The following is an 18,331-nucleotide window of genomic DNA, read 5'->3' as shown; positions in this document are numbered from 1 at the left end:
ACAGTGAATAAACTATTGGCAACCACTGCATCAGAAGTTTCCCCCACCAAATGCACTCTCTAGCGCAGGGGTCGGCAAGGTTTTCCTTGCCTGGTTCACTCCAGCAGAGAAACCTCCGTGGGCCGGAGCGCGTGCACGCCCACAATGTCCGGAGTCTGCGCAGACGCGCTTTCCGGTGCCACAGAAGTGAGTCCTCGCACTGTGTTGGTTTAGTGCAGCGCGCAGGGACTCGCCAAGCAGGCGGCTCAATTTGGGGGCGGCTTGTGGGCTGGTAAACAACCCCCGTGGGTCGCTTGTGGCCCATAGGCCTTAGGTTGCTGACTCTAGCAAGTGCGATGGTAAACCTTTCTTGAGCCACTCTTGGCCAAACCGGGGGGGGGGGCTGCAGGCTGGTGGGGGGGTGACCAGAAGGGGGGCACACAACGTACATGCACACACACAACCCTGAGGGGGGATTTTTGCCTTTCCCCATAGAAGAGGCCAGAGGGGCAGTGCTGGTGGAGTGCAGAGGGAGGGGGAGCCATCTTCTAGCTGGTCCTACGCATGAGTAGCAGAAGCAGGCCCAGATCCTGGTTCCTTTTTATTTGACACGTACAAAGACGTTCTTGCCAACCCTGCAAGGAAAAAGAGAGAGAGAGAGGCTGAGAATTGTCCAGCAAGGGCCCTTCACTGATTTTGGTGACTTGGGGGTGAGAGGCCAGGACTGGCTTCAGTGTCCGTGGATGAGCCTCCCGGTGCCCACGGCCCCTTGAGCTGCCAGGCTTACCCTCTTCCTCCACGTGCGCCCTCAGCAGTGGCACCAGAATGGGCCAGGAGCCGAGCGATGGCATCCCGGGAAGCCCCCTTGCAAGCAAGCATGGACCGGGGCATAGAGCTGCCAGCCCCCATTTCTTCACCCAAGGCAGTGAGGGAGCTGCTCTGCTATTGGGTAAGCCCCCCTCCCCAGAAGTCCCAGATGTTTGCAGCAGCCCTGCTTCACTTGTAGGCCTGCCCCCAGGGGATGTTGAGCCGGGCAGTGGGGAGAAGGCCAAGCCCCATCTGCTGCAGTCGTAGGTCTGCTGAAGATTGTGGGTGCCTGCCAGGAATGGCTTCAACTTTGCCTGTTGACTTTGTGGGGGCCCAGCCCCACAAATGTATTATCGTCATGGCCCCTGGAGCTGGCTCCAGTGGCTGATGGGGTGGGGATTCTCTGCAGCCGGAGTTTCAACCTGGGGGCTCCTCTGTCCCATGGCGGGGATGAGGAATTGAGGGGCTCTTGACTCACGGACCAAGTTCCCTGACAGGTAACAAAAGGCGAATCTTTCCTGGTGTTTTTCCATAGTAAAAAGGAGTAACCTGTTGGATTCCTGCCTGCCACACAGCTGTTAGCGGCACAAAAGCCCTTCTCTGCCCTGACGGCAACTCTTAGGCTAACCCTAAACCACAGAAAGAACTCCTGTTCTGTGAGGGACGAGCCAAGCGGTCTTCGGTTGGCAGATAGATAGATAATACTTTATTCGTCTATAAACCCACAAGGTAAAACCAGTCAATAAATAAAATAGCATTTTACATTCTAAAATATCAACTAAAATATTTCGGTTGGCAGGACCACCTTCTGGGCTGTGGTGCCATCAGGATGCAGAGGACAGTCGCCCCCTTAAGACCTCGGGGGGGGGTAATATAAACAGCTGGAATCCCCCCAGGATAGAGGAAGCTCTCCAGGTGAGGAGTTTCCATAGCCAAGACCTGGATGGGGCCGTCCTCCCATCCTGGAGCCACCTTTGTTCACTGGCCTCGGATCACCTTTTGCTCGCTTCTGCAGGTGCGGTGGGGGCTCTTTTTGCTCCTGGGACGAGATGCCTTGGTCGCCAGGGGGGAATTCCAGGAGGATCTTGCTGCTAAGCCCCGTGTGCGGGGAGGCATCCCTTTGCGGTTGGTCCAGGAAATGCCGTCACTGGGCTTGGCTAAGAATTTGCAAAGCTCTTCGCGTCTTGGGACAGGGTTTCTCAAGAGGACTGGCCCGCCCCCCACAGGCCTCCGTGACCATTTTGCATGGCGCTCCCTCCCCAAGTGGTCGGAGTCGCGCTCTCGCGGCATCTCTGGGCTTCCCAATGCCTTCCCTACTAACGGTTCGGTTGATGTTCTGTCCGACTAGTCTAGCTGCTTGCTTGCTTGGGGAGGAGGTGTACATCACCTAAGGTTAGTAAGCAGTTTTATTCTCCCGCCCCCCCCAGGTTAAAATAAAATTAAGACCAGTCATGGATGCACGTCACAGGTGAGGCAAGCAGGATTCCCGCACTGCAGTTTGGACAAATTTAAGATTGAATTCTTCGGAAGCAAGCAGCGTATTCTGAGAGCATCATGGGCTGCAGTTACTTTGTTGTTGTTGAGTCGTTTAGTCGTGTCCGCCTCTTCGTGACCCCCTGGACCAGAGCACGCCAGGCACCCCTGCCTTCCACTGCCTCCCGCAGTTTGGTCAGACTCATGTTTGTGGCTTCGAGAACACTGTCCAACCATCTCATCCTCTGTCGTCCCCTTCTCCTTGTGCCCTCCATCTTTCCCAACCTCAGGGTCTTTTCCAGGGAGTCTTCTCTTCTCATGAGGTGGCCAAAGTATTGGAGCCTCAGCTTCAGGATCTGTCCTTCCAGTGAGCACTCAGGGCTGATTTCCTTAAGAATCGATGCATTTGATCTTCTTGCACTCCATGGGACTCTCAAAAGTCTCCTCCAGCACCAGAATTCAAAAGCATCCATTCTTCGGCGATCAGCCTTCTTTATGGTCCAGCTCTCACTTCCATACATCACTGCTGGGAAAACCAGAGCTTTCACTACACGGACCTTTGTTGGCAAGGTGATATCTCTGCTTTTTAAGATGCCGTCTAGGTTTGCCATCGCCTTTCTCCCAAGGAGCAAGCGTCTTTTAATTTCGTGATTGCTGTCACCATCTGCAGTGATCCTGCAGTTACTTAGAGGCTGAAGGCATTCTTTGGCCGATAGCAAAGAGGATTTGAGACGGAGCCTAATTCAGCACCGAGCTCTCGCGGACTGGGCTAAGTTAAGTGAGTTCCTGGACGCCTCTGGCAGGATTGCGTTTTGGGGATTGTGGGGCTACCCTCCTTGCAGAGGGGAGGCCGATGGGAGTCGAGCTGGGGCCTTTCCCCCCCTCCCCGCTTCTCGGGGGCGGAGGAGCTGAATCGTCCCTGAGATCTGCTTGGAAGCGTAGGGGAGAGCGGGAGCCTTTCTAGGAAGAGCTGCTTTTCCTTCTGCTCTGAAAGGGAGGGAACTGATGCTCAGCCCCGACGGCGCCCCTTCGCCCCTTGAGGGTCTCGCCTGCCTGTTTTAATGGCTGGGGTGGGACCCCCTCCCCAGTCGCCCTTGGGCCGCTTACCGGTTGGCCTTCCAGTCGTCGGCGTGCGTCGCCACCTCCTCCCGCAGCAGCCACGTCGTCTCCAGGGTCTCCTCGCCCTTCTCGTCCACGAAGCACTGCCCCACGAAGACGGTGGTGGAGTCTGCAAGGGGGCAGAGAGAGGGAGGTCGGCGGGATGGCGCAGAGACCGCTCTGCTTCCCCTGCGAGGGTCTTCAGGGGCGGCATGGTGGGGGGATTGCCCAGCCCGAGAAGCCACCGCCCTTCCCTTCTCCGTCCACGGAGCTGCTCGGACCCTCTCTATCCACGCGGGGCTCGTGCCTCCCGCCCTGCCCTCCCCGCCCCCTGCCTACCGGAGAAGGACCAGCTGACGGTCAAGCCGAAGGTGGGCTGGGCGCGCCGGTTGGTGTGGTGCTGCCTGCCGTGCAGAGGCGACTCCTGGATGGTGGCGTCGGTGACAGCCGAGACTGCGGTCAGGTAGGAGCCCGAGAACTGGCCGTCCTCGTTGGTGGTCCCGATGACCATCTTGGAGCCCAGATCGTTCACCCACGTCCCCGCCAGGTTGCACTGCGGAGAGGAGCGGGTCAGAGAAGGGACAGTGGGAAGGGACCCCAGAGAGTCATCAAGTCCAACCCCAAAGGCGACTCCCCAGCATATCAGAGAGGAACCCCTCGGCCGCACGCAAGCGGGCGCGGAGACCCCAGTGGCCACCCTGCGCCCCGTGAATATCGTGCCTGCTCCAGCTCCCCGCCCCGCAATATTCTTATTGCCTCCCTCTCCGCAATATTTTCCAATCCCATCCGAAGCAACCCCCTCCAAGGCGCCTGTCGCAGCTGCAGGTCAGAAATTAAGACCCTGCGAAAGAAGGAGCCTTAAACCAGAGGAAAGGAAGCCAGCGGCAGCCCGCCCTGCCCCACAAGCGCGCCGGGAGGCGCCCCGACGTCTCCGCTCCCTTCGCGCCCTGACGGGGCTTCGTTTTCCGCCCCTCCGGTGAGGCGCTGCCGCAGGTCCCTTTCGCAGAGGGGAGAGCGAGGCTGAGACCACGCAAAGCCCCTCTGCCCAGATGCGGAGGTCTCTCCGACTGCAGCCGGCGCCACTTGCACGGCCGCCTGCCCGCCCCGTCCTCCTTGCCTCGCCTCTGCCTGGCCCTACCTTGGCCGGAGTCTGGCTTTTCCTCTGGACGTCCAGCGCCAGTGAATAGGCTGGCGAGAGGGAGAGAAGGGCGCCCAGGAGCGCCAAGCCTGCCATGCCGCCCAGAGAGACCGTGCGCTGCGCCATCCTCGATGCCGGCAAGAGAATGTCCCCCTCGAGCCGGCGGCCGCCCTCTTATAGCGCCCGGGCGGGCTGGCAATTGCGCAAGTCGGGTGGGCGCGGCACGGAGACCGGTGCCAAGAGGGCGGAGGGGCTGGCAGAGGCATCTCGGACATCTCCCAACCCCGGCCAGGAAAGATGTTCGACCATCTGCCAAGCGGCCCTTATCTTTTTATTTGCTTATTTAAAAAAAAACAAACAAACGTATTCCTATACTGCTGTTCCATGGAAATATATCAAAACAGTTTACAACAATATAAAACCATACAGTAAAATCATAAAAAGTTTAAAACAAGTGAAAATCAAAAGAATTAGAAATAATATTCAGTTGACCATTGTGGGGGTTCTGTTCTTAACTGCCTGCCTAGGCCTGGAGGAATAGAAGAGGTTTCAGCAGGCGTTTAAAATTTGGCACAGAAGGCGCCTGCTGAATCTCCAGTGGCAGAGAGTTCCATAGAACTTGGTCAATGACACCAAAGGCTCAGTTTTATACTGCCATCAGCTAAGTCTGGTGATGCTACCGCAGATGATCTCAGCGGCTGAGCTGAAACAGAAGGGCTCAGGGACCCTGGACCTACGTTGTTCAGGAATTGTGTGTTTTTAATATTTTGTTGGGAGCCACCCAGAGTGGCTGAAGCAACCCAATCAAATTGGTGGCATATAAATCATAAAATTATTATTAATATTTAACCTGAAGGCACTCGCAATTCATTACTTAATTACTAAATTAACCTGCATCTTACAATAGTTTTGCACAAGGTCAGAATTGGGCTTACAGTGTGGGGGCCCCAACCCTTAGAACAGGCTCCCCTTCAGCAACGGTGGTCTTCTCCTGTTGTTGTTTCCTGCTGCCCTGGGATGCCCTCCCTCCAAATTCCCGGGGGGGGGGGTGGTCAGCGTTCCTTCCTCCCATTCACCCTCCCCACCAGCAGCTTCTCTGCTTCTGCCCCTAAGAGGCCTTAGAACTTTGCGCTCACATTTGCTTTCTAACTTTCTTTATAGATGCCCAACTGACTTACTGCCTTTTAAAGGAAAGCGAAGAGTCTGGTGGCCTTCTGCCTTGTGCCAGGCACATGGGTGCCCCCTCTACCCTGCTATCTGTAGCCCACCTCCCAATCAATATCGGACCAGCACTGTCTCTTTTGACTTCTTGGCACCAGGTGAAGAATTCCCTCTTTCAACAAACCTCCTGGCACCTCCCAGCCAGGAACTGTATTGGGTTTGTAATTCTTTTCATATCTGCAATTGTTGCCTGTGTTTTTGGATTGTATTGTGAAATCCCTTTGACATGCTTTGTAGGAAACCATTCATAAAGGAGAACAGCCTTGGCTGCTAGACAGAATGGCTGTTTGTCCTCCCCTGGGCCTCTGAATGCTGGTTCCTGGGGGTCCCATGTGGGGGGAGCCCTGCTACTGTGTTTCGGTCCTGTTTCCTTATGGGCTTGCCTCTGAGGCATCTGGCCGGCCACTGCAAGAACAGGAGGCTGGACCAGATGGACCACTGGCCTGGCATCAGGGCTCTTAACAAAGACCCTAACCCTAACAAAGCCAGAGGGCTGGGGCAGAGGTTGTTGTTTGTAAAAAACAAAAACAGCCTACATGGGAAGCGGCACAAGCTCCTTCCAATTATTACACAGAGACCCAGCTGGCCTAAATGTGGCACTCAAAAGTTATTTATGCCAGCTTGGCCCCATGAATGTGGGTGCAATGCAGCGTGCACGGCCCTGGCACCAAAATTTGTGGGTGTCCGGCCCCTTCATAGGGAATTTTGTGCATCCATGGGCACCCAGGGCCCCATGGAGTTGGCACCTATGCTTGGACAGCTGTGCAGAAAATAACAACAACAACAATAATAATAATAATAATAATAATAATAATAATAATAATAATCAACTTTTATTTATATCCTACCCTCCCCGGCCAAAGTCAGGCTCAGGGCGGCTAACATCAGATATATAACATTGGTACAAAATCAAACAATAATTAAATTACCTCCTAAACACAGGTCAAAATCAAATTAAAGTCTAATTAGATGGCTTTCTTCAGGGTTAGGGTTGGGAACAGTTGTTGTTGTTGTTATTATTATTATTATTATTAATAATAATAATAATAATAATAATAATAATAATAATACCCTGCCCATCTGTCTGGGTTTCCCCAGCCACTCTGGGCAGCTCCCAACAGAATATTAAAAACATTATCAAACATCAAACATTAAAAGCTTCCCTAAACAGGGCTACCTTCAGATGTCTTCTAAAAGTCGGATAGTTGTTTATTTCCTTGACATCTGATGGGAGGGCATTCCACAGGGAGGGTACCACCACCGAGAAGGCCCTCTGCCTGGTTCCCTGTAACCTCACTTCTCGCAGGGAGGGAACCGCCAGAAGGCCCTCGGGAGATGGACCTCAGTGTCTGGGCTGAACGATGGGGGTGGAGACGCTCCTTCAGGTATATTGGGCCAAGGTCATTTAGAGCTTTAAAGATCAGCACCAACACTTTGAATTGTGTTCAGAAATGTCTTGGGAGCCAATGTAGGTCTTTCAGGACCGGTGTTATATGGTCTCCCAGTCCCCAGTCTAGCTGCCACATTCTGGATTAATTGCAGCTTCCAGGTCACTTTCAAAGGTAGTCCCACGGAGAGCGCATTGCAGTAGTCCAAGCAGGAGATAACCAGAGCATGCACCACTCTGGCGAGACAGTCTGCGGGCAGGGAGGGTCTCATCCTGCGTACCAGATGGACCTGGGAAGGGCCAGGATTTTGTTGAGAAGGATCACTGTGACCTCCCGCCATCAGCTTGACCTGGCTCCAGCATTTGCACTTCCTGCATATTTTGTTGCGTAACATTTATTTTTCCACAATTTGCAATTTGTTATATAACAGTTATTTTTCAGTAACAAACCTTAATCCAAGTTCTGCACAAGCTGTATGCCTGCCCTCACCTTGAGCTTGTGCCCAGGTGCCTGCCAACTTTTGCTTTCGACAGGGAGGAGAGGAGGGACTGGGAGCAAACATGACAGCCCTGAAGATGGATCATGCCCAAAGGAGGTCTTATCCTGTCCTCACTGGGTCAACCAGATGCCCACTATGGGTCCTGAGTCCAAGAGGAGCAGTCTCACCTCCTGCGCTTTCTGGCAACTGGTATTCGGTCCAGAATCTGAACCTCAGTTTAATCCTGTTAAACAGCACAGCCCTGTTAGTTCCCTCTCAAACTTGCTTTAAATCAGTGCAGTTTGGAATGGGTCAGTGCACCATCTTGATTGCAAACGGCATCCAGTTATAGACCCAAACCTCTTTCTCAATATCAAGGACCACAATACACAAGTGGGAAGCAAGGCTTTCAGAAGCGTCCAAATCAGGGCAGTTTGGAACTTCTTCTAAATGCCAAGTATGGCAACTGTATCTCAAGAAGCATTTGACTGCACAGAGAACAGGGGAGCAAGCCATTTCCAAAATATACAGTAGATCAGGAACTCCCTCCATCATTATTTTTCAGAAGAATTTTTATTTTTTTTTTTTAAATTCAAAATTAAAACAAAACATATTATCCAGAAACATATCATCCTTATTCCCCACCCCATTTTTCCTCCCCCCCACCCTCCCCCACAAACCCCCCCCACCCCCCCGGCTTCCCTCAGTTCCAGTCTTGGGTTTCTCTGAGAATGCTGTTTCCTGCATGTTACAAAGCTGTATAGATCCTCAAACTATTTAGCTGATTATTATCAATAAAAAGTTTGTGAATATTTATTCAAAGACAGCCAAGGAGTCTAGTTCGCTTTGTTGCGTCTTCAGATACTTTGTAAAGGGTTCCCATTTATCTTTAAAGTCACAGTTATCCTTGTCCTGTAGCTTATATGTCAATTTTGCCAGTTCTGCATAGTCCATCAATTTTTCTTGCCATGATTCTTTAGTTGGGGTTTCTTCAGTCTTCCATCCTTTTGCTATTCGACCTTTCACGGCTGTTGTTGCATACAAGAAGATGTTTTTCAGCTTTTTTGGCAAATCTTTCCCTACAATCCCTAACAAAAATGCTTCAGGCTTTTTAACAAATGTTAAATGGAACATTTTCTTCACTTTGTTGTATATCATTCCCAATTTTTAAAAATTACAATACAGTCCCACCACATATAATAAAATGTCCCTTTGTTTTCCTTACACTTCCAACGTATATTTGAACCAGTTTTGTACATTTCCCCTCACTGCACTGGTGTCGTGTACCATCTGTACATCATCTTCATGTAATTCTCCTTCAATAGGGAAGAATCTGTAAATTTTAAATCAGTTTTCCATAATTTTCCCCAATCTTCCATCATAATGTTGTGACCTACATCTTGTGCCCATTTACTCATAACTGATTTTACCTCTTCATCTTTCGTCTCCCATTCTAATAGTATGCTGTATGCGGCCATTTTGCAGAATAATTTGGCAGTTACCTCACACCAGAAGCAATCCAGTTTTGAAGCGCAGAGCTCCAGCCTGGGAAGCTCAGCTGGCTGCCTGGCAGGAGCGGGGGGGCCTTCAGCTGCTGCAGAGTGAGGAGAAGGAGTTCCTTCAGGGCCCCATTGTTTCCCATGGAAACCTGGAAGTTTGAGCCACTGCCCTGAGTTCAATCACCAGGCAGGTGAGGCTGGGAGAGGGCCTCTGGTCTTCTTGTGAGCTAGCAGGATGCCTCACTCATTTGCCCCCCCCCCCCCACACCCACACACTCACCCACCAGCTGAAGACTACTTGAATGGAGGTGGTTATCAGGATTGGTGCAAACCTGGGCTTCAAACCCACTCCAAACCCTGCTCCTTCCTGAACCCGCCTAACCACAGAGGGCAAGGGGTGGTGCCAATCTTGACACTCCTGTTGACCAGGCTGATTTCACTGAGATCTGTGGCAAAACAGTGGCAGCAAGAAACCTGGTTTGCAGGACTTTGTTGGCGGGAGATGATGTCACCAATCATGGAGGCTGGTTGGTTTGGCTACAGCACATCTGTGACACACCAACACAGAGAGCCTTTTCCACTGCAGCCAAGGTGAGGGGCAGCTTTTCATATAGCCAGATGCAGAAATGGGGAAGAAGAAGTCAATCCTGTTCATTGCTGGGGGGGGGGGGGAATGATCCTCTGTGAGCAATTTGCACTGCCTTCCGACCTCCCCTTTCCTGCATTTCAGAGGAGCTCCTGGCAGAGCTTGGATCTCTCTTAATAATAATAATAATTTATTGTTTATACCCCACCCATCTGGCTGAGTTTCCCCAGCCACTCTGGGCGGCTCCCAATTGAGTGTTAAAAACAATACAGCATTCAATAATAAAACCTTCCCTAAACAGGGCTGCCTTCAGATGTCTTTTAAAAAGAAGACAGCTGCTTATTTCCTTCACATCTGAAGGGAGGGCGTTAAGCTCACGCAAATCAGGTTCTTGCAGGTCAGGTTGGAGCAAAGAGGATGGTTCACTTCCATTGACATTTTGTGGTTTTGCACTTTACAGACGGATGACTGGCTGCTGTTTATACTGGACACAGACGGCTTACTCACCTTGTTCTCCGCCCCAGACTCGCATTGCCCCACACCCTGCTGTTCAGAAACAAGAACCTCTTGCTTCATCCTGGGCTTCCCCCTTCCACTCTTGTGCAAGAATCCCCTGTGTTGCTGCCAGCTGTCTTCCGAGCATACATAGGAAGATGTCACCTGCAGGCCACTGATCTGGGGAGCCCAGGACTGTCGACCCTTCCTGGCAGTGGCTCTGCAGGTCTTCAGGCTGAGATTCCTTGCAGCCTGACCTGAACCTGAGACCTTCTGCATAGCAGGCAGAGATGCTCTGTCATCAAGCCAAAGCCCTTCCTCATTTTGGCTGTCAGTGCATCCCCCATCCTGCCCAGTACATGATGCCAAGAGAACCAGAGAGAGGAGGTGAGGTGCCTGGGTCAAATCCCACCCACCAGACAGAGTGAGGTCTTTCAAACACAAGATAAACACATCTGCTGCAGCAGCATCCAGCCTGTCTGGACCTGGGCCAGAACCTGCTTCAGGTCTGTTGTAATTTGAATTGCTTCAGCGAGGAAAACATCCCCTGTGGTCTGGCACATTGTGACTTGCGGGCAGAGGGGGGGCATGTTTGTCCACCAGCTCCTTCTCAGAAGTACACGGGTTAACATGATCCCTGCCTGAATAAATATTACCGCCTTTCTTCCCAAATAAAGGAACAAGGACACATTGGAAATCCCCCTTCCTGTGCCCTCTGGCAAGATTTCCGCAGCTGGCACTGGAGCAAAGGGCAGTGTGGGGGTTGCCCTGGCCTGCCCTGGCCTGACCTTCTATGGGCTGTTTCCGCAAGAGGAGGGGGGCGGGGACTGAGCCTTGCAGCTTCTGGGAAGGGACGCAATCGCTGCTGCAGCCTTCCCCTTCCTGGCAGGAGGGCAGAAGGAAGAGACAGTCGCAACCCTGGGGCACCTAGTCCCTCCTCTCTGGGACCTTCACCTCTTTAAAAGAGGACTAGACAAATTAATAGAGGCTATTTAAACTATTTTTTTTAAAAAAAAAAAACAACATTTATTAATAAATGCAATTCTTACAAACACAAACCAGAACACTAAACAAAGTTATTATACATAGATACATACACCTCTCAAGTTAGATTACAAAAAAGGAAAACAAACATACAAACTAAACATACAGACATACATTTTGACTTCCCTCCACCGATATGTGCCTTCCTTTGTTTCTTTTCTTCTTTCCGCTGTGTTATCAATATTATTTTGACTATCTCACCTTATACCCATTTCTTCTTAATTTTTTACTCTATAAGTTTCATTCATTGCATATTGATATATTAATACCAGAACAATGTTTTTTGGTGTATTGCTTCATGCAAGTCCACTCCTCTATCAGTTTTTGGTCTGACTGGCCTCTTACCACTGCTGTAAGTCTTGCTGATTCTATATATTCACAAAATCTTATTTGCCATTCTCTTATTGAGGGAGTTTTTATTCCCTTCCAGTTTTTTTGCTATAATCATTCTGGCCGCAGCGGTTGCAGATAAGAAAACTTTTTTCCTAGTGGAAGGAATGTCAGTCAATATAATTCCCAAGAGGTATGCCTGTGTTGTTTTTTTACATGATATTTTAAACATTTTTTAAAGTTCCTCTTGAATGTCACTCCAAAATTGTTTAATATACACACACTCCCATATGACACATGGTTCCTATCTCTGTTTTGCATCTCCAGCCCAAATTAGATTTTGATATTTAAACTTTCAATGGCTCTCAGGCACAATGGCAAGCTAGCATGCCTCTGAATACCTGGCTGCACAGGTGGTGTCTTGGCTGTGTTACGGAAATTACGGGGGGGGCACATCTTTAAAGTTAAATATTACAAATATTATGCCTGAATGTATCCTTTCAGCTTGACAGTTCAGGGAAGTTACCTAGCTTTAAAAATAATATAAAATCAACTCCTTTGCCAGTTTCCTCCATTCCAAAGCTATTTTTCCCTTGAAAAAGGACTCCAGGAAGTGTCCAGAGGTGACAATTGCTCATTGTTAGCCAAGGGAAGCCAAATCTCACCACCTGACTCACCTCAGGCTCCAGACACAGGAACTTCTATTGTACTTTTGGGTGGTGGGTAAAGGTAAAGGTAAAGGGACCCCTGACCATTAGGTCCAGTCGTGACCGACTCTGAGGTTGCGGCGCTCATCTCGCTTTATTGGACGAGGGAGCCGGCGTACAGCTTCCGGGTCATGTGGCCAGCAGGACTAAGCCACTTCTGGTGAACCAGAGCAGCGCACAGAAACACTGTTTACCTTCCCGCTGGATCGATACCTATTTATCTACTTGCACTTTGACGTGCTTTCGAACTGCTAGGTGGGCAGGAGCTGGGACCGAACAACAGGAGCTCACCCCGTTGCGGGGATTTGAACCACCGACCTTCTGATCAGCACCAACCTTCTGATCAGCAATACCTGAGTCTTGCCCTGCCATGTCTACTTATGCTAATCTTGTACCAAGGACTTGTCTGGACTTGTTTGCCAAGGTTAACCCCTCCCCTTTTGTGACATGTCAGTGATGTAGCAATGATGCTGTACTAACTGTATTCTGGGATATGGTGGGAAAGTTTTAAAAGTCTTTGTCACCCCATCCTCGGGGTTCAAATTTGCTCTTTGAACCTATTGCGCTTTAAACTTTGGTCTACAGCTATTTGCTCCGGTTGGCTGGAATCCTTCCTTTATTCCGCAGGGACCCGCGGGCTCTGCCCAACCAGCTGGGCGACTGAGCAGCCTCTCACCTAGATTTTTCTGTAACAGCTGGAAGGGTTTGGCCTCTTGGATTATGGTCTCTGCTTCCCTGAGGAAGGTCTTCTGGTGAGAGATGGGCTGCACCTCACAGCGGTTGGCAAGGATGCCTTTGCTACGAGCCTTGTGAACCAGATCAGGAGAGCTTTAAACTAGTTCCTTAGGGGCCGGGAGACAACATTACAAATGACAAAAGAGCACCTGGTACTGGGGATAATGGCTTCATTGATGCACAGGAAACTGAGGTGCTGCTCCAGAAACCTGCAAAAGGAAACTACAAGAAGGAAGCAGCTGGAGGGAGCAACTCATGGTTTCAGTTGTCTCTACACAAATGCACAGAGTATGGGAAACAAACAAGATGAATTGGAGCTTTTATACAGGATGGCCAATATGACCTGGTAGGCATTACTGAAACCGGGTGGGATACGACTCATGACTAGAATGCAGGAATTGAGGGGTATAACCTGTTCAAAAGGAATAGACTAAACAGGAAGGGAGGAGGAGGACCATTATATGTAAAGAATGTGTACACTTGTGAAGAAAACCATGACCTGGAGCATGGAAAGCAGATTGAGAGTATATGGTTAAAAATTGTAGGAGAGAAACACAAGAGGGACCTTACTGTGGGGGTCTGCTATAGACCGCCAAGCCAGACTGAAGACTTGGGTGATGCCTTACTAGAGCAGATTACCAAACATTCAAAAAGGAGAGATATGTTGGTCATGGGAGATTTCAACTTCCCTGATATCTGTTGTAACTCAAACTCTGCCAAGAAGGTAAAGGCCAACAAAATCTTCCGTTGCCTTCCTGACAATTTCTTTTCCCAGAAGCAGCAAGGGGATCGTCTCTCTTGGGCCTGGTCCTCACCAGCTGGGAGGAACTCATTGACAAAGTGGAAGTACGCAGAATCTTGGGTTGCATGGCCATCTGTCCTGGATGCATTGCAGGGGGTTGGACTAGATGACCCTTGAGGTCCCTTCCAACTCTACAGCTCTGTGATTCAATGAATACCAGTTGCTGAGAGTCACCAACGGGGAGAGTTGCTGCCCTCAGCTCTTGCTTGTGGACTTCCCAGGAAATTTATCTGTTTGGCCACTATGAGAAAAGGATGCCAGACTTGGCAGTCGGATCCAGGCTCCTCTGATGTTCCTGCTGAAGCTGCTTATGGAGAGCATCTCCCTCTTGCCTGGCCCTCTTTGTCTTTTCGAAGGTGGTCAAAGATCTAGTGTCTGCTGCTTTTGTTGCTGGGTTATTTAAGAAGGCATGCAGCTGGTGGTGTGTTAGCTGGGGGATCTGGGTGTCCCCTAGTTTGTCTTGTATTTCCTGGATCAGTAAGGGTTTGTCATTTTTGTGGAAATCTGTTAGGCACTACAAGCCTTTGGCTTGCCATGCTTTTATTTGGGTGTTTTGGGCTGTGTTGTGGGCCAGGGGGTGCGTGGGGATGGGGCAGTTTGTGTTTCCTCTCCTAGTCTGAGGGCAGCTTCTGCTGGGGCCTGGCCTGTGATCTCAATGTTACCAATGTTTGTTGTTTCAGCCAAGGGCATCAGGCCTGGTGTGAGCAGGATGCTGTCCAGACTGGACCTTATGCCATGGCGCCCCGACTGCAATGTGCAACTGGTACCACCTGGGTTCCTGTCACCCCAAATATTGCATATGGCCACCATTTTTAAAGCATTTTAATAGTCTCTCTCTAGTTTTTCGGGGTTTCCCTCAGAGAAGGCTGCCCATGGGATTGTGGGGTGGATGTTTCTCAGGGAGTTTCCTCTCACTTTAGGTTGAGGTCACCTCCCAGGCTTGCTTCCCATTTGGAGAAGGAAATGAATTTATTTAGTGTTTTCTGGATGAAGTCTAACTGCTTAGCTTTGCCATCTAGTGTTCCTTTGGTGGAAATGAATCTGCCTTTTCTGAGCCTCTTTGCTGTTGTGTATGTCTGGTGCCTGTATAAACAGTCATTGTTCTGGTCTTAATTTGAGACTTGGGATTTTTGGGGAATCATTTAACTGCCCCCCATTCCTGATTTTAACAAAATTTAAAAGATAGGAAAAAGTGAAGCACCGGCAATTAGGTTTTTAATCAGAGGGTTCCCTGTTTAGTCTTGCTAGTGAACTAGCAGTTTTGTTGCTACGCCGCCAGAGGGCTCTCGAGCAACTAGATTTTTACAGACCTGGCCGGTCAGTGTGTCGCTCCCTTTCACTGACAGATGGATTCAGTTGAGGGGCGGGGGGTGGTCTGCGTCCTTCCCTGGTCCCCCGGGCTCAGGGGGTGGTTCACGGTGGGTAGGGAGGGAAGAAAAGGGAAAGGAGAGTAGGAGAGAGGGGAAGGGGCTTTTAAACCCCAACCAGCTGACCTGGGCTTCTCACTCTCTGGTGCCTGCTTCTGGGGGGGGGGGGGATGCTGCTGCGAGTAAACAGTAAGAGGAAGAAGGGGGAGGAGAAGAGTAAAAGAGAACTAAAATGAAGAAAATTGGGTGGTGCTAACATTTTAAGATCCCAAGCCTTGGCTGTAGTCATCACTAGCCTTTTTCTTGCCTGGTGTGTGGCTCATAGCAAAAAGAAAATTTGAAAAGAAAGAAAAATGGCAACATTTAAAAATCTGATAAGGACAAAATCTTGGGGTACGGTCTAGCCCTGCGGGTTCAGAATTGGTCAGCCTCAAGCAAGAGACCACAGCCAGGCAGACTGAAGCAAAACAGCAGATAGGAAGCCTGTCCATTTATTGTTGCAACCAGGTTCCAAGCTCCACAAAAAACGAAGAAGTCCAGAAGAAAAGGCACATGGGTTGTTCTTAAAAGTTCCCACAATGCATTTCACCAGTACTTTTTTCCAGGGAGTACTCAAGGGTATGAAATACTGGCACCTCCCTTTTTGGTTTAAAAGTGTGGCACTTCATGGTGAGTACTAGCACCTATTTTTCTAGGGGGGGAAACACTGCATTCCACACAGCATACATCAGTGGTATGTCACAGAAATGTGGGAATGCTCAGGGTGGCAGGAGAGGATATAGTGTTTATTAATATATTCACAATCCTTATTTTCTATAACATATTTCCCTGACTTCCCCACACCTCTCCCTCTTGTATTCCAAGTCCAATTGTTGGTTCAACAAGCTCTTATCCCTATTTTTAAACCTTTTTATATTTAGTTCCTTTTTCTAAAAAAACAATTTTACCTTATAGACTTCATATTTATGCATCATTGCTTATTCTTTAAACCTTTTTCTAAAATCGGCCTAAATTCCCTTCCACGATTTCCCCAATTTTCATATAGATATCCAAACAAAATAAAAACAGACCAAGTTAGATTATACACCCTTTGGATTCCCAAACTCCACCCCCCCTTTCCCGGTTTCAATCCCCTTGAAACGTCCATCCGTCCATCTACCATCAGCCTGGAGACCTCACGTCCGAGGCTCTCAACTCTCTCTCCATTCCTCTCTGCCGGTTTTTCTGACAGTCCTCAGTATTAAACACCAAATCTCGGAGGAGCTCTAGTCCATTATGGTCCCCGTTTCTTCCAGCCAGACCTCCACACCCAAAAATGGAGCCTGAATCTTGTTTCTTAATCCTTTCAAGTCCCAATGTCCCCAAAGCTCCATCTTCCACCTTGATCAAATTTGTAATCCTTAGGTCTTCAGATCTCCACATAAGGAGATCCCACCATTTTTCAGTTTCCGATTCAAACCAGATTTTCTTCATCAAGTTCTTATTTTCCTTTATAGCCGTCGTGTCAGGCCTCTGGCTTTCCAACAACATTACAGCTTCTCCTTCCTCTTCTTCTGGAACAACATATTCTTCTTTCCCCTCAGTCTCAAATCTCTCAAGTTTCTCTTCTTGGCCAGCTGCATAGGCTTCCTGGGTCAAATCCTTATCAAATTCAATGAATTTGTTTACTGTTAAGTCCAGAGTTTCAACATTTATAGTCAAAACATCCACTTGGCCTTGTAGCTTTCCCAAGAGAACAAAAACTCTGTCCAGCTTAGCTTGAATTTCCCTTCCTTCAGCCATTCTTGTAATATCCCAAACCCCCTCTAGAGGGATTTTGGTTACTTAGTATTCCTTACAGTTCAAATCCAAAAGTCAAGTTAATTTGTATCAGTTCTTCCTTATTTTCAACAAAATATAATCAAATTGTTACAGATATAGCCAGCAGAAACAGTAAAAACAAAGTTCCCTTTTTCCGTTTTGACAGCTAGTTTGACAGCTGTCAAATTCTTCAGTACCTTTCCAACAGGCTTTCTCGCGGATCCCTCCCGGGTCTGAGGGGGGGTGGTACCTCAGCTCGAAATTAACTCTTATCCTCCAGTACAATTGCTTGTAGTGCCAAATCGTGAAATTAATATCTTTTGCCCAATAAAAGAAAGAGTTCTCACGACCTTAGTTAGCAGGTCCTTGTTTTAGGTTGTTTACAGGATGGGGAGACTGGCTTCCTGTTTACGTCTTCCCCGATCGTGCCTAATTTCAAAAAGTTTTCCTTTACAAGTCCAAATTCCATACTACTCACGGGTTGTTGTTTTTAGGTCCAAATCACAAGAATAAGTCAGCGCTCTCCGGCCATGGCAGCGCGGCTTCACTCCGCAGGAGAAGCAATAGACTCTCAGCACCGCGCCGCTCACCCCGTCCCCCACTCCGAAGCCTTTAAAAAGGCTCCTTCGCGGGTCGGGGGGCGCTAATGGTGCCCGCCGAGTCCCCAGGTCCACAGGCTTCAGCGCCTGTGGTTTCTGAGGGTCCCCGCGTCGTCGCCGCGGCAGGACCCAACTCCTACGGAGCCGATTCCCTCCGGAGCTCGGAGGGAATCCGCCATTAGCCGATGGCGCTAACCTGAAAGTCCTTGCATTCCCCTTTACACAGCAGAAAACTAGTTGCAAACTCATGTGAGTTCCTTAAGACATGTTACGGTAAAATCTGGGTGCGAGGCTGCTCTGCCACCCAGCTCGTCGGACTAAGTCTGCGGGTCCCTGTGGAGGAAAATGAGCTCAGCCGGAGACAGGAGCAAACTGCAGAAGATCCCAGTTTATTGCGCAACAGGTTCAAGGCGAGATTGAACAGCGAGGAAGGGGTGACATGAACTTTTAAAACTTCCCTCCATGTCCCAGAATACAGTGCAGAATACATCCCAGTTACATCATGAATACATTAAGAAGAGGTTGGGTTACACAGGATTAACATATGGAGGAGGGAGGGGGGAATATGCAGAGCTGGAGATATGCACAGATAAGCACATCCTGAGTACCGGTGATGAGAAGACAATGGTCCATGTATGCATAGTCTGCCACCTGGCATTGCCCGGAGGAAAGGCTTGGCAGAGTGATTTGACAGGATTAGGGTCTTCCTGAGAGTACGTGACACCTCGCTTGAGGGATTATGGAGGACACTGGAGGTGTCATGGAGTCCTAGAGAAACTGAGCAA

The 18,331-nt window shown here is 49.5% G+C and overlaps 1 protein-coding gene across 1 annotated transcript; it reads right to left on the bottom strand.

The window, feature by feature from the left end:
* Positions 1-389: 389 nt before the first annotated feature.
* Positions 390-4,656, bottom strand: LOC128423207 (avidin-like). Its single transcript, XM_053408100.1, has 4 exons — positions 4,496-4,656; positions 3,697-3,910; positions 3,367-3,487; positions 390-614 (listed from the first exon to the last, which is right to left on the bottom strand). The coding sequence occupies exons 1-4, from the start codon at positions 4,619-4,621 to the stop codon at positions 581-583; spliced, it is 495 nt and encodes a 164-aa protein (XP_053264075.1). The 5' UTR covers positions 4,622-4,656; the 3' UTR covers positions 390-580.
* Between the last annotated feature and the right edge of the window lie 13,675 nt (positions 4,657-18,331).

This window comes from Podarcis raffonei, chromosome 11 (assembly GCF_027172205.1).
Source record: "Podarcis raffonei isolate rPodRaf1 chromosome 11, rPodRaf1.pri, whole genome shotgun sequence".
NCBI classification, from domain to species: Eukaryota; Metazoa; Chordata; class Lepidosauria; order Squamata; family Lacertidae; genus Podarcis; species Podarcis raffonei.
This window is presented reverse-complemented; position numbering and strand designations above follow the sequence as displayed.